General features: G+C 40.2%; 3 protein-coding genes across 5 annotated transcripts; 1 reads left to right on the top strand and 2 right to left on the bottom strand.

Moving 5' to 3' along the window:
• Positions 1-581: 581 nt before the first annotated feature.
• On the top strand, positions 582-6,265 carry galnt5 (polypeptide N-acetylgalactosaminyltransferase 5). The gene is made up of 10 exons (XM_026145565.2): positions 582-2,006; positions 2,084-2,250; positions 2,696-2,815; positions 3,593-3,728; positions 3,822-3,941; positions 4,048-4,165; positions 4,281-4,610; positions 4,770-4,850; positions 5,228-5,380; positions 5,537-6,265. The coding sequence occupies exons 1-10, from the start codon at positions 1,027-1,029 to the stop codon at positions 5,672-5,674; spliced, it is 2,343 nt and encodes a 780-aa protein (XP_026001350.1). The 5' UTR covers positions 582-1,026; the 3' UTR covers positions 5,675-6,265.
• Positions 6,261-8,002, bottom strand: ermn (ermin). Its single transcript, XM_026145567.2, has 3 exons — positions 7,876-8,002; positions 7,220-7,794; positions 6,261-7,124 (listed from the first exon to the last, which is right to left on the bottom strand). Exons 2-3 carry the CDS (start codon positions 7,779-7,781, stop codon positions 6,721-6,723), a joined length of 966 nt encoding a protein of 321 aa, XP_026001352.1. The 5' UTR covers positions 7,782-7,794; positions 7,876-8,002; the 3' UTR covers positions 6,261-6,720.
• A 2,184-nt stretch (positions 8,003-10,186) lies between these two features.
• On the bottom strand, positions 10,187-14,676 carry cytip (cytohesin 1 interacting protein). Of its 3 annotated transcripts, none has more exons than XM_080291148.1 (9): positions 13,653-14,676; positions 13,323-13,559; positions 12,947-13,023; positions 12,733-12,787; positions 12,534-12,636; positions 12,230-12,323; positions 12,024-12,090; positions 11,674-11,740; positions 10,187-11,457 (listed from the first exon to the last, which is right to left on the bottom strand). In XM_080291148.1, the coding sequence occupies exons 2-9, from the start codon at positions 13,488-13,490 to the stop codon at positions 10,979-10,981; spliced, it is 1,110 nt and encodes a 369-aa protein (XP_080147274.1). In that variant the 5' UTR covers positions 13,491-13,559; positions 13,653-14,676; the 3' UTR covers positions 10,187-10,978. The 3 variants fall into 3 exon arrangements, with proteins under 3 accessions (XP_080147274.1, XP_080147275.1, XP_026000879.1); XM_080291149.1 differs by having other exon boundaries at positions 12,947-12,996; positions 13,653-14,660; XM_026145094.2 differs by lacking the exon at positions 13,653-14,676 and having other exon boundaries at positions 13,323-13,586.
• Between the last annotated feature and the right edge of the window lie 1,321 nt (positions 14,677-15,997).

The following is a 15,997-nucleotide window of genomic DNA, read 5'->3' as shown; positions in this document are numbered from 1 at the left end:
ATAAGGTGAGATAAATAATAATAAGGTAACTAAATATATAATATCCAAACTATCCAAAGTTGTAAATAATATTGCAAAATCTAATATCCAACATAAATTTATAATCTATTCCAATTAATATAAAATATAAAATAAATAAGGTCACACTTCTAAGAAAAATAGGTCATCACAGTTAACTAAAATACACTTAAAACTAAAGCTAATTGTGATTAAAAAAAATAAATAAATAAATATCACATTTAGTTTTAATTGTGATAAAAAATAAATAAATAAACATTAGATTTTGTAAAATTAAAACAAACTGAAATGATTTTGTGACCTTGGAAAATTAACTAAAATAAAATAAAATAAAAAATAGAGGAAATATCCTTAGTTTAAATATTTGTTAGCTCTGTTTAATCTCGAAATTTCGCCTTTTTTATTTCATGTCTTTTATTCATTTTTTTTAAAATGTGACCCTAATATTCCCTCGTTCATTACTGATTGTGAAATAATTTCTTTAGATTCCTTTATTTTGAAGGCGAAACGTCCAGTTTCCTGTACCGTCCGCGTTCTTTCCCGCTGACTTGCTTTCCGGGCAGAAACTCCGTCCAATCACTTTACTGACTATGTGGAAGTCGGCTGCAACGTCCTCATACAAAACTGAAGTTAAAGTTGTGGCGTGGATAGACCCTGCGGCGAAACTGAAAACTTTTCTCTTTGACGTCGAAAGGTTTGTGGAGTATTTCGAGGTAGACGTAATGGCTCGCGGATGTGGACATGACCGAACCGGTACTGTACGTTAAGGCAAATTAGTGCTTTAACATTGTACCTACGTGCTGCGCCACGGGAGTCGGACCCTGCTGTATTGATGAGTGACAACACTGACTACCGCTGCTGCTCCGTGAAATATTTCTAGCATGCCACGCAGGCAGATAACTTCTCCAAAGACTAGAAAAGTGTGCCACAGAGGCGGCACTTTCAGTATGGTTCTTTGACGTGTTTTTACATTTACAAAGGGTTTGTTTGTTTGTTTAAATTAAAACTATGTCAATAATGAGGATTAGAAGATATTTAAGGGACAGCGGGAGGGTGCTGGCGTTTGTGTTCGTAGCTTCTGTCATTTGGCTGCTGTTTGACATGGCTGCTCTCCGCATGTCACTAAACGAAGTGAATACCGAGCTGCTAAAAGAGCGTGTGATACGAGAAAAGGAGCTTTTCAAACAGCAGCTGAAGGCCACGCAGCACACTAGAAGGGGGTTTAAACACCCGGTGCAGAGGATGGACTGGACACAGGCGGGGAAAGGACCACTCACTTCAGGTGTCAAACTTGACCAGGTTTACAGACATGGAGGCAAAGAACGGGATCAAAAGAGGAACTTTATTAAAAGTCAAGGAGACAATGTTCCCAAACGTGATAATGGAGCTTCCCTGCACAATTTTACTCCAAATCAGGAAGTTCATAGGAAGAAGAAACCTGTACATTTTGATCTAAATGTAGCAGTGGCAAATGTAACCCAGAAAAATAAACTTGCCTTAAAGGAGGAGCCTGTTGAAGTTGCACAAAGTCATCAGGACAAGACGGATAAGGCAAATAAAGCAGTTAAAAAGCAGCTTGAGGCCGAGGAGGCACACCCAGATAAAACAACACCCAAACAACCTCCCAACAAGGATGTAAAAAGACTAGAGAACGAAGATACAAAAGAAAGGGAGCAGCTCAGCGAGACTGTTAAAAGTCCTGTGAATGAAAAAAAGGAACCTGTGAAGCCTTTAGTCGTTCTCCAAGGAGGATCCGACTCCAAGAATAACTCTGCTGTTAGAAAATCAGGTGTCCACAAAGTGCTTTCTCTGGATTTGACTTCCAGTCCTAGAGATGCTAACGCAGTAGGCCAGTTTGGTCAGCCAGCTGTCGTTGGCTGGAAAGAGGATGCAGAGGTGAAGAAGAGATGGGACGAAGGCCATTTTAACGTCTACCTCAGTGACAAGATTCCAGTGGACCGTGCCATTCCAGACACCAGGCCGCAGATGTGAGTCTTCTGCACGTCATCTCTGAAGCTGCCACCACTTGCAAAGCTTGAATGTTAATTTTTGCTGTGTTTTCCAGGTGTGAACAGAGTCTGGTCCACGATGACTTACCTTCCACCAGCGTGATCTTCTGCTTCGTGGATGAAGTGTGGTCAACGCTCCTCCGCTCCGTGCACAGTGTGCTCAACAGATCTCCACCCCACCTCCTTAAAGAGATTATTCTGGTGGATGACTTCAGCACAAAAGGTAACAGTGTCTGGAATTCATCATAGCTTGGCCTTGTCTTCATGGGGTATCTCAGTTGGGTTGATTAAAAATTTGTTATTAAATGTTGGCTATTCAAATATCTTTTTCATTGTATGCTCAAATGCAATGTACTATATAGATTGTTAGGAAAACCATTAGATCATTATTGATCAGCCAGAAGTGTTAAAATATGTGACAGCTGCATATTGGTTTTACAATTAAACCATTGATTTATTTTACATGTACCTACTATTACTTAAGTGATTGATTGGATGATTGATTTTTTATTTATTTATTTTAATTTCTGTATAATCTATGCAGGCTTAGCAACAATATAAATGATCATAATTTTATTGTCTTTCACATTGTCATTTTTAATTGTTCTCTGCTGTCAGTGTAACTTGCATGCATGAAGTAGCTTTACCAAGAGCTTTTACTCTGGCAGACTATCTTAAAAAGCAGCTGGATGATTACATGGCCCAGTTTCCCAAAGTGCGAATCGTTCGTCTCAAGGAGCGCCAGGGCTTGATCAGAGCTAGGCTAGCTGGAGCTGCTGTTGCCAAAGGTATGTATGGTCAAGACTAATCTCATATAAGGGTGTCTCTTATACTTTATGAGTCTATAAACATGGTATAGATACGGGTTAGAGGATACGGCTCCCAAAAAAGAAAGATAAAGACAGCAATAGAATATGCATTAATATGTCAAATTGTGTGCTCAGGTAAACTAATGTAGGAACAAGGGTCATAAATAATGCCAGCAGGCTAATATATTTAATGGAACTACATTCATGTGACAGCTTTGTTGTGAAGTATTCTATTATTTAATTTGAACTATGTTTTGATTTAATGTTTGAGGTGCTGTAAAAAATGTTCGACTTCACAAAGCACAAAAATCTTACCTGAACCCTTCATGGCTGCCGCCTTTTGCACCTCTGCACAGCCTGCTGCTCTGTTGACCAAATGTTCTTGTTGGGTCTCTAACTATGACTCAAGAAACCAAACAATACTTATAAATGGAAGCGCTTGCAGTCCTCAAGGCCAAGGGTGGTGGATCAGGTCTCAGGACCAGCAACATATAATCCATAATGCAGCGTTACTCTTCTGACACCAGCGTGCATGGCAAATGCAGGTGGTCAGATGTATGTCCCTGTTTTTACACCTTTCAGATTAGAACTGTAAAAACATTATGCAATATATGCAGTAATACTATTATTATTATTGATGTTACTGCAAATGTTCTTTACATGCATTGACAAAAGTGACTCGTGAGGGTTGTGTGCATTGTAGGGTTCTTAAAACGTTTAACTGCAGCAGGACTCTTATGCTTTCCTTTGATGCAGGTGAGGTTCTTACCTTTCTTGACTCTCATATTGAATGCAATGTGGGGTGGCTGGAGCCGCTCTTAGAGAGAGTCTATCTGGATCGAAAGAAAGTACCCTGTCCAGTTATTGAAGTTATCAGTGATAAGGACATGAGGTAAGTGGATAATACCATATTTAATTAATTAGTTATGTGTTTTGTTATAATAACGGCCAAAAAATGGATTGTGTTGTGGCTTTTCATCCTCAGTTATATGATGGTTGACAACTTCCAAAGGGGTATTTTCAAATGGCCTTTGGTGTTTGGTTGGAGTGCAGTACCACCAGAGGATATCAAGAAATTTAATTTGACCATCTCTGATCCTATCAGGTAAAATTTATGTTTTGTTTTTTTGTTGTTTTTTGTTGTTTTTTTTTTTTTTATAGCTCTAGTGGCTATTTTTAGTAATCTCTTTTGTTTGTTTTCTGTCCTGTAGATGCCCAGTTATGGCTGGGGGCCTTTTCTCAATTGACAAACAATACTTCTTCGAACTTGGTACCTATGATCCCGGTCTGGATGTGTGGGGTGGGGAGAATATGGAGATTTCATTTAAGGTTTGTCACTCAGCTAATTTACTGGGAATATTGGTCACAGCTGTTTGGAAACAGCCTTCAAGTTAGTGTTTGTCACATGGCTGATGATGTGCTGTACCTGTTGCCGTTTGAACAGATCTGGATGTGCGGCGGAGAAATCGAGATTATCCCCTGCTCTCGTGTGGGACACATTTTCCGCGGGCAGAATCCGTATAAATTTCCCAAAGACCGGCAGAAGACAGTGGAGCGTAACCTGGCAAGGGTGGCTGAAGTGTGGCTAGATGAGTACAAGGATCTTTTCTATGGGCATGGATACCACCACCTGCTGGATCAAAAGCGCATTGATATTGGCAACCTCACAGAGCAGATTGAGCTAAGGAAGAAGCTGAAATGCAAAAGCTTCAAGTGGTACCTGGATAATGTTTATCCGGACATGGTTGCTCCTTTAGTGAAAGCTGAAGGCCTGGTATGTACTCTATCTGTTCATTTAACCCAGTGTCAGCATTCTGTCTGATTGGAATATAAACGGACTATTTTCTTGTGTTCTTGTAAATCAGTAAACAAATCCTGTGTTTACTGGGGTTTCACTTCTCTTAAAATGCTTTCTTTTTTTCTTTTTTTTTAGGTCTTCAATCGTGGCTTGAGAAAATGCCTGGCTTTGCATAACGGCTCTTTGTGCTTTGAGACGTGTGATCTCAGCAAGCAGGTAGGTGTTTAACAGATTATTTAAATGTAAATATCACCAAATGATCTGTAGTAGGGCTTTTTGTATGTGTTTTTCTTGGTCTTTACACAGGCAAAAAATGTGGATGATTTGCATGTTTGGTGGTCATGACTGTGGTAATTATGGTGTGGGAATAACAAAAATACCCAGAAATAACCAAGACAAATGCAGTCAAAGTCTGAGAAAGGACCCAAGCCACTATAAACAAGTGTGGAGTCCAAGACGAGACCAAGTTTTTCTAAATGTGGCCTCTTTGGATTCAAGTCAGCACCACTGAGGCGTCTTTCAAAATCTTACATTGTTTGACATGCAGCATATTTACCTGCTGGTCACTCTGTCTCCTTTTCTCTCATTTTCAGGGTCAGCACTTTAATTACACCTGGATTAAACACATTCGGCAGCAGAACCTGTGTGTTGCTGCCCAAGGCAGCAGCAATAGGTTTGCTTTACGGTCATGTGACGGCACCAAGCCTGAGCTGCGCTGGTTCCACAAATCCTCCAACTCTGCTCTGGTAGGTTGACTAAGGGTGTGCCATTTGCTTTGTACAATATCTTTGTTTTGTCTTTAGTCCAAACCACAGAGCTGGCCTCCTTTAAATCCACGTAAGGAGTGTTTAGATGCAAGCGTTGCATTCATGTCCCTCCCACCCTTTTTTTTTGTCTTTAAGGCGGAGCACCTCATAGCAGAGTTTGTTTCCAACCATATGTGCCTGGAAGCAGGACCTAGGAGTGACGACCTTCGTCTCAACCCTTGTGAACCCAGCAGTAGCTTCCAGAAGTGGCAGTTCACGAACTACCTTGTGTAGTGGATGAGACTGAAATGAGTTTTATGTGATAAAAATGCACTACAAAAAAACTTCAGTGGCCTCATGCTACAGCACGGTCCGTGGTCCAGCCTCAAATCAGGACTTTCCAGGGTACAAAAGAAGCGTTTTGGGGGCATTAATAAGCATGATTTCTTTTCTCTTTTTTTTTCTTTTTTTTAAGTGACTGATGTGGGATTGTGTGCCAAAGGACTGGGACTTAGTAATTTAAAAAAATAATATCCTCTACACTATCACCTGGGGAAAAAGTGAGATTCAGATGGACATCTTTGTTTAACACTTCAGTTCTTTAGTAAAACATTTACAAAGATCAAAGGTTAAACAGTGCCTTATAGATTCATCATTGCTGGGACTAAATAATGAGTTAAATTGCATGAAGCTGTTTGTGTAAAACACTTTTTTTTTTTTTTTAAATATCTCGAGATGAGATGTGTGCTTTGAGCGGTCATTTGGGGGGAAAAGCTGCTTTTGTGGGGTTTTTATGTGTCGGTTTTGCTGTGAAAACTTGATGATTTTGTTTTTGTCACTAGAGGGAAGTGTTGCTTCAAAACACTCAATAAACCTGTGCTCTGATTTCATGAGTTTATTACATGATCACAAACATTTCAAGAAAAAGACATGAATGAAAATGCATTTTTGGTGAAAGTAGGTGAAAATAATAACAAGTTGATGAATGTGCAACAGTATATATTTTGTTATTTCCCTCCATCTGCCATTTGAATTTCTTTTTAATAGTTATTTACTGAGGTTACTTCTGAGGAATTTAAAACTTTTAACGCCGGATTTCTCATACCAAAAATCTCAATAGCCAATAGTAACAACATAAATCAACGGTTTTCTTTACAAATATGAGATGTTTTCGCTCTATTGAGCCGAGTACCTTAACCGTGACTGTTATGTATGCATGTAAGGTTTGCACATAATGGGGTGTTACATTGGATATTTCTGTGTAAACTGTAAAGCACACATGTTCCTTCTGTTTTGTTTTTTTGTTACGGTTTCATTAGATGGACATTGAAACCAGATTCTTAGTGATTAATTGTCATGTACTCAAACTCATCTATCTTCTGACGGGTGTTGCCTCTGCGGATCCTGCGATAGGACACGGTGCTGTACTTGGTAGATGTGAGATGGTTAAATGAATGCTGGCTCTCACTGCAGCCAGATTTCTTTACCAAAGGCAGGCTGGAGTAACCCGGGTGGGGGTTTTGATAAAGACCAGCATGGACATTAAAGTTCGGACCCTGCTCAGCTTTCTGATCCACTTGAAGCCGACCAGCACCTGATTTCTGGCCTTCAGCACCAAACAGCTGGTCTGGGTAGTTTGCCTCCCTGTGCAGCCTTGCATAACTCTCCTCATTAGGTACATCAAAGCTTAGGGCTGGTGTGTGAGTTTCTAGTTCCACTTCTTCCTCTTTGATTTGCCGATTTGCTTAAGAGAAAACGAAAGACAAAATCTTTTCTTTTACAGTCTATAAACAAAGACCACTTTTATTTCAATGCGAAGTTATATGAAATTCCTCTTACCTTCTTCCGCTGATACATTTTGTTCAGGGTGAGCTTGCATTTCTACAGTTGTCCAGTGTGGCTGCAAAAACTCCTTACACATTCTCATAAACTCTCCTGGAGTCTGTTCAGAATCAGCACCTTGTTCCCCAGAGTCTAATGCAAACATTAGTTTAGCTTTGGCGGTATGAAACTTTTGGGGTTCTTCTTGGGTCCAAGTGATCTGATGGATCATTTCCATTCCCATGTCTAAATTTTCTTTGGCAATATTGGCTTCATGTTCTTCCCCTGCCTTTACCTCTCTCTGATGGCTAGGTTCATCTGCCACAGTGTTTGCAAGATGTCGGCACTTGATGCCGGTTGATGCAGTAACGATGTTCACCTGAGCTTGCTCCTCATCACTGTAAAACACAGAGTCATCTCCCTCTTCCAGGGTCCACACATCTCTATCTTCAGGTTCCTTCAGAGTCTTAAAGGCTTCAATGCTGATCCCACTGAGAATCTCCAGTACCTGAGGTGCCAGTGCATCTTCTTCTTCTGCACTGCGTTTTGGGGTATTTGGAGGGATTGCACTCATCTCCATCTGTCTTTTGGTTCTTGAGTAGTGTTGAAAATGGCAAATCAGTTCTGATGCACTTTCTCTTAAATCCCAACTTAAACAAGTATTGTCACATTACCTTCTCCGCTGGTCCGAATGTGTTGCTCCTGTTTTGCTTTGTCAGTCAACTGAGAAAGTATCCATCGTGCTTTTCAATGAGCGATGCAAGCTCTGTGGTGGGCTCTGTACCACTAGTACCATGTAAATCTCTGTTTGTGTTGAATCACCAAAGAACAGAGGCTTTGCTGTAGTCCAAACAAAGGTTCATTGTGGCTCTGGGACCTACGATTGTACTCATATTTAAATCTGTACTTGGTGACCACCTTCATTCTGCAATGTTTTGAGTCAAGATTAACATTCTGGTTATTCTGTTTTCAATGCACTACTTACAGTCCGAACCAACAAAGTTTGTACACCCTGAAACAGCTTAAGAACATAAAGACTTCAAGGTTCTAGAACAACTAAATTGCTAACGAAACATACAGTAAAATCACCACTGATTCATTCCACATAGAAGTGGAAATTCCGTTAATATGCTATAACATACTGCAATTCAAGTGGACTACAAAAAGGAACTAGACATTTGCACCTTATCTGCTCTGTGGCTTTTCTATGATAGGAAACTTTGACCAATAGCAGGTAGCTCTTTTTAGGCCAGACTGTTAATAGTATAAAGAGTGATTATGTCTGTACATGATTTAAAGCTGAAAGTGATCTTGCGTCTTCAGGTCAGAAGTATTTGAGCAATAGCACAGTTTTAGTCATTTTGCCTCTTTACACCACTACAGTGGATTTTAAGTCAAACATTTAAGATATGACTGAAGTGCAGCCTTTTAATTTTAATTCAGCGGGTGTAACAAAAGCATTGTGTTGACTCTTTAGCATTTAGTTTTATACTCGATCACTAATTTCTTGCTCATTGTAAAGACCCTTTTTGTTTGCCTTGATACTCTTGGGTTGATTTTGCAGTATGCTTTTGGTCATTATCTATTAATATCCATCTTTATCCATCCCATCAGTTTTTGCAGCATTTGACTGAGTAGGGTATCCGGTCGTTAAGTGATGACGTGACGAATCCTACTTCCGGGCCTAAAGTAGTCTGCGTTTAATATGGCTTTGTGTTGTTAACATGTTTAATGTTTTGTATTTTCTTCTATTTAATCTCAAAAAGCTAAAACAGTCAGTGATCACTGTTGACCTCCCTCGGCTTTTATTACCGCTAATCATTTATTTAAGCTCAGTTTTTAAAACCTTAGGATGTAACTACAGCCCAGCCCATGCAGCAGTATATGAATGACTAACCTCGTATTGTGGATGGATTATCTCAGTTGTTCTCCTGGCTGAAGTTTGGTCCTTTTACAGCATCCTGCCATGCGATTACATTTGTTCCTGACACTCACGTTAACTTTTATCGAGTGGAAAAAAAATTAGCTTGTTGGATGTTAAACTCAATTGTTACACCTGGTAGAGGAGAACGCTGATCATTTTATTAAAGATGAAAGACTTTAGACAGTTTTTCAACTCTCAGTAATGCCATAGTGATCGTTTGATATATGGACCTGCAGCAGAGTTTAGGCCCAGACACGGCTAGTGACGTCAGACTTAACGACCGGATAGCCCTGTATACACACTTCCTGTTACTCCACCATGTTTGACAGATGGTGTGGTTTACTTCAGATTTTGAGCTGCTCCTTTCCTTCTCCACATTTTTTTCTTTGCATTGTTCTGGTACAAGTTGATCTAAGTTTCATCTGTCTGTCTTTTGATTGCAGACTATGACAATGATGTGTCTGGCTCCATAAGTGTGTTTCTGACATGGTTAGAAGTTGGGAAGGAGGTTTTCTTATTGTGTTGTTTTCCATTTTCTTCAAGATGTTTGTTGTTGCTGAGTTGCCCAATGAACTATTTTGTTTATTTCGTCATTCTTAAGGTTTGCTGTCTCTCTCGTAAGTTTATTTTGTTTTTCAAACAGATTTGTAATCTCATTCACCAAATCTCTCTCACCATATACAACTTCATCACTTCAACACAACTTAATTGTTATGGATTATCTAGGAAACGGGCTTCATCTGGCCTTGAAGCTGCTGTAATAATGCGATACATTGTATCGGGGGTAACTTGCTTTCTTTGTGAAGGTAACAACCCTTTCCAATTTATCCATCAGTTGTAGTACAAGTCCTCTTTCTGTAGCAGCAACTTGAAACAACAGAAGTAGTTGTTTTACAGGATATAGATGAATTCTTCTCAACTAGACACAGTAATTTTTTTCACTACCTGCATCTTACACCAGTAATTTTCAGTGAGTGTGGCTCACTCCAAAGTTGCATCTTCACCAACATTGAGACTGCAATGCTACATGAAAAGTAAAAGGAAGCACCGGTGACTGGAAACATCTTTAAAAGTTTATTGTTCGTTAAGAATTTTCTGTACATCATGATTTTATTTACAAAAAAAAAAAGACTGTGGATCATCGACATTAATGACACTCTTGCCACAGAAAATAAATGATACATTTTTACAGCAATTTCAACAATTTACAAGAAATTGTTACTTTCAGTGTTTCTGAATACTGAAAGAAACTTATACACAGTCGGAAAAAACAATTTGGAAATGAAAGCACTTAAGTAGTACTCTCATACCCACATCCTGTTTTTGAGCAGAGCAGCTATCTATAGGGCGTAGAGGCTTGGCTTTGGTTTTGAGCACCTGAATATGTCATAAGTGATTTATGTCTTCTCATGTGCTTTAGGTTACATGTTTGTTTTAAATTTTGAAGTTGGCTACATTGATACAGTTGCTGCGACTTAAATCGATTAATGCTCATCACAATCTGTGAATATGACAAAAAATGAATTCAAGTAAGTAGGATATATAATTTCATCTGTCACACTTTACAGTCTGTTCAGTTTACATTCATTCAGCCTGCATTTGATTTTGTAATGCTTTTGTGCCACAAGTTAAAGCCAAGCAAGCGAGCCAGGCAGGAACTATAGGGGTAAATGCATACAGTATAAAAGTGTCCAACTTGTTTGCATTCCCATGAAGGGTTAACCCAGGCTTTTAAGTGTGGCGAAACACTTGATTGCATTGTCTGTTTCTATTTGTAATGTGTTAGGAACTTGACAGACCCTGTTTACCAACACTTAATACTGAATAGACACAAGGAGCATTTGGAAAGCGAATCACTGAGTGTTTGTTCCCATCTCCTCCTCTTCAACTGATCGTTGAAGTCCAGGAATTAACTTGAGAATGTGTTTGCGGACACTGGTTCTCCTGCCTCTTCTGGGCAGGGTTCCAAACAAGGACGAGATCCTTGTTTCCTCCCAGGACGGAGACAGAGAGCTGGTGCTGCCGGCCAAACTGGAGCTGCTGGAGCGGCCAAGAGGTTGGTGGTGATTGCTGGAGCTCGATGTGTGAGCTGAAGAGCTGTCTTGCGAAGGAAAGTCTTTGGAGAAGAAGCAGTTATCATCTGTGGTGCTGGCTGCACTGCTGGGACAGGGTGAGATCACGTCCCCAAACACACTGGCTTGGTCACTATCATCTGTCATCACACTCCTGTAGCTGCTGTCACTGGAAAAACGCCGGCCCAAGCGCCTGATGGGGGAGCTCAAAATAGCTGTGGAGTCTATCAGGAGGTCGAGACTGCTGTCGTTTAAATTACCTGAAAGCACAACAAAATCCCAGTTAGCTGATAAGAAATTTGTATCAGGAAGCTCATCAGCAACTTCCGCTGTATGTTTATCTGTCAGGGGAAGGCCATTTGAATTATCTGGAGTTTACACATCAATTCACATCATCGATGGCACATGCTTCAGAGAAATGTTAATGGCTGTGAGAAAGGAAGTGCTGTGGTCTGACAGCTGAGCATACTTCTCACCTCGCATTAGACGCTTTTCCTGTAAATTAAGGCCCTGCAGCTCCACCAATTTCTCACGTAGTGATTGCTGTATGGGCAAAAAAGGCAACAAAAACATTACACTTGTGCTTCCAGTAAAACTCTTAACTAATTCACTGAGAACATTTGCCTACAAAGATATTTGCACACAATGTCCATGCAGAGTATAGCCTGAGTAATTCAGCTGTGCAGCTGCAGGTTAGAAAGTATTGCTGGGGGCGTTTGAGGCTTCACTACTGCATGGCTTGGTGACTGCTCTTTTTTTTTCTTTGCCTACATCACACAGCTAAATGGTGTCACCATCAAACACAGACAGGATTTAAGAGACTCACCTTGAGGGCGTCCATCTTCTTCTCCAACTCTATCTGCTTCACTATATTCCCACAAACAGTCTCTAGTCTGGAAGAATATATAACACATAATTACACTCTGTTATAATCCTATTATAAACTATTGTTATAGTGACTTTTTAGTTATCATCTGTTGTGCTTTTTTTTTTTCTAGCAGTATTTAGGAAGTTATAAATGTTGTCACTCACTTTAGACAGTTGGTGGATTTTCTTATCTGATCAAGCACGCACTGGTGAGATGAGCCTTCAATGCTGACACCATTGACCGTGACAATTATATCGCCTGTAAAAGATAAGGATGCAGAAATATAAGGAACGAATTGGTTATGATTACACAACATAGCTGTAAACTGCATGTGCACATCAGTGCGTGAGATTGCAGGCGTAGGTGTGAAGGCATGTAGGTATTCACATATGTGTTAAGCGATATATCTGTCAATCGTCACGCAGCCCAAACGGGGCCTATACGGTAGAAAGGATGTGGGCGGCTCACCTGCGGTCAGGCCAGCACTCTCAGCAACACTGTCCTCGTTCACCTTGCAAACAAACGTGCACATCTCCACTGCAGGGCTGTTTTTCAGCTGCAGCCCGTAAGTCTGCAAAGAGAGACAAACGTGTCACAAAAAAGCGAGCCAAAAGCAACCCTTTTTTTCCCCCCTACACAACTTAAGCATGCTTCAGTGTTTGCTTACCTGAATTTCAAAACCAAATGTCTCATTGTCTTGCTTTTCCAAAATAATCGTGGTTCTGTGCAAAAGCAGAAAAAGCAAACGACTATTAATTAATATCAATTTTTAAGAAATGTAATAAACTGTTCATGCACAAAAAGTCCAGTAGACAGTTTTTCTTTTACACGTATAAAAGGAAAAAAGATGAAAAGTTGCACATCAATCCTGATATATTTACCGTTGTGGGTCTGTGTAATCAACCAGTGAGTTGGAGTAAGCCGGCTTGGACTGCAAACAGAGAGATGCAGAGTTCCTCTTTAAAAACAACAAAGGGCACTTTTTAAACTTTTAATCCTTCCTAGAAAGTATAAAAGTGTTGTTTTTTAAAAATAACAATAGAGATTTAAAAATTATTTGTTGAGCTGCAGAGAGCTGCTTTGTTTATTTCTCGTAAATTGGTGAAACTATATCACATTACGGCTTAAATCTCAGCTGTAATCCCACGTTGCAAATCAGTGTTTTGGTTATTTGATTTAGACAGCAGAAGTCTGAGTATTTACTGATGTGAAATTATAAACACACATACGTGTATTGCACTTGACATATTGTCTCACCTTGCAAACTCTGGGCTGTGAGCCAGTGCTGTGACGGTGCCGATCACTGTTCCCCCTCAGTGAAGCTCGGTACCACAGAGAACTTTTCTTCTTTGGGGTATTATCCAGAATGTAACTCTCCTGGCTGCCCTGGCGCTGAAGTCCATTGATATTCATGATGGAGTGCATGGTAGAATAGTCCTCAAAGCAGCATTGTGTCCTGCTGCAGCAGCTCTTCAGCGATTGTGTGGTCCTGCCCTGCCGTGCAGCCAAAAGCAAATGCATCAAGCGGAAATCCACATCATGTGATAGCTGTGGTAAACCGCATCTGCACTTCTCAGCTTCACGTACCTTGTTTCCTGTTCACCGCCTTTAACTTTTTTCTGTCTTTTCTCAAGAAGTGCTTCTGTGTTGGTTTGAAAAGAAAAAGCAAGGAGAGTGTTTAAGCTGTTTCTTTTTGAATTCCCCTTCAAACAGTCCCCTTTTCTTTTAGCAGTCTTTGCAATTTGATTTATGGTCTGTCAGAAATCAGCAATGCATGAGAAACTGGCCACCTCACCTCTCCAGCAGCACCTGCTTCCAGCCTCACTCACTCTCAGTTTTGTCAATGGGGCTAAGCCTGTGTTCTGTGCTCTGCCAAGCAGGGAGACTTGTCTTATAGGGCCAGACAAAAGGCTGATTTAGCTCAAGGCCAGTTTCATGCTTCCTAAACAGACAGCACGGGTCATTGGGCCGAAGGCATCAGACATGGTTGGATCAAAAGAAAAAAAACACACACACACAGGCAGGCTGGCAGGCGTGCAGACAGTGGTTAAAGAAAACTAAGCTATGGTGCACAAACTTCCTCTTTCTCTCGCCAACACCATTGCCTTTAAAACATATACAGAGTTGCTTTACACTCCATTGTATAAAGCCCATGTAAGAAGCAGGCTGCCTTACAGCAATCCACTCTGCCCCACTGACCCTCAGGAACAGTTTGCTAAATAACCACGAGACCGTCTGGACACTGAAGTCCCGTGTGCTCCATTCAATCCATTACTTGCATAATTGGGTTGGAAACTGATTTATGTAGAGTATCAAAATCTTGCACTACCCGTCTTTATATTGTACTTTCAACAACCCAGAGTTTATAGCCAGGTCATGTCCTTCATAACATGCAGTACCAATTTTAAAGCATGTGATTGGCAATGGTTAATTTTTAAGCATGACGTTTATCCCAAACATTCATCCAAATGCAGTGAAAGCATATACAAAGACACAAAATTCACTACATTATTGTACCTGGTCCTAAAAAATCTTTGAAACACGGTGTCTAACCAGATGCTTACTCTGGATGGCATTCCCTTAGCCTCCAGCAACACTCTGAGAAATCTTCGAGTCCTTTTTAATCAGGATATGTCCTTCAGTGAGCACATTAAACAAATATGTAGGACTGTCTTTATTCATTTGCGCAATATCACTAAAATTAGAAACATCCTGTCTCAAAGTGATGCTGAAAAGCTAGCTCATGCATTTATTCATGACTGAAAAGCCTTCAGGTGATCCAGAACAGCCAAGAGAGTATTAACTAGGACTAGAAAGATATTGTCCCATATTCATTTCACTTCACTGGTTACCCTTTAAATCCAGAATCGAATTTAAAATCCTTCTCCTCAGGCCCCATCATATCTTAAAGACAGTACTTTTGGTTCCTAGGGTATTTAAAAGTAGAATGAGAGGCAGCGTCTTAAGCTATCAAACACCACTTCTATTAAACCATCTCGCAGTTTGGATTCAGACATCTTCTCTACTTTTGAATGTGTTCTTAACTTTTCCATTTTTACAAAGCCTGTATTTCAGATTGAAGTGACCATTCCTTCGTCATGTTGCAACAGGCCGCTGAAGTCTTTCCATGATGCACTGAACATTTTTTTGTTGTTGTTGTTCAAGCATCTCTTCTCACTCTGTGTTTTTACACCACTACTGTATTTAACCATTAGTAATTATTAAACTCTGGCTCTCGTCCATAACGTGCCTTTTGACTTCTCTATTTTATCTCTATCACCTTCAACCATAAGGGGAAAGAGATGACCCGTTCTTGTTTCTGAGTAATGTAGTCAATGACTTTGCTGAGCGCAAGGCCAGAAAGATAAAGCTCTGGTGGGTTAGTAGTTCATGATTTTAGAGATGACTGACACATTGTTGACACGCATTTGTTGAAAATTTGCAGTCACACTGTGCGTTATGTGTATGATGTATCTAGAACCTGTTCCACAGGAAATGATTGATGAATGATGAATGAGTGTGATTGTGGTGATCGCTCGTTTGTCCCTTGCTTGCTGTAATGCTTACATTACAGCTGTCTTTGTGTTAATTTAGCAAGGCTGGGTTTGTTTTGAGCTTGTAGCCTGGTGGTGTGACTTTATAGCAAAAGGTTGAATAAACGTGTCTGTTCCGCTGATGGTGCTGATGAAAAATTAAAAGCAGCTAAAAATACTTTTAAAACCTAACTTTTAAATTCTTATGTGCGTGTTTTGATGCCCCGAAGTGACACAACGTGACCTCCTCTTACATGACAGCCTTCACTGTAAAAATCTGTTAATGCAACACAGAAAAAGGGGGTTGACTCATCCATGTAGCGCTGATGGCTTCAGTGTCAGCGCTTTATTTCCTCTGTCTAACGGACATTAACAGCGTATGCAGAAAGAGCAGCAGAA

Source organism: Astatotilapia calliptera, chromosome 16 (genome assembly GCF_964374335.1).
Source record: "Astatotilapia calliptera chromosome 16, fAstCal68.1, whole genome shotgun sequence".
Classification (NCBI taxonomy): Eukaryota; Metazoa; Chordata; class Actinopteri; order Cichliformes; family Cichlidae; genus Astatotilapia; species Astatotilapia calliptera.
The sequence above is the reverse complement of the archived record's forward strand: the minus strand, read 5'-3'. Positions and strand labels throughout refer to the sequence as shown.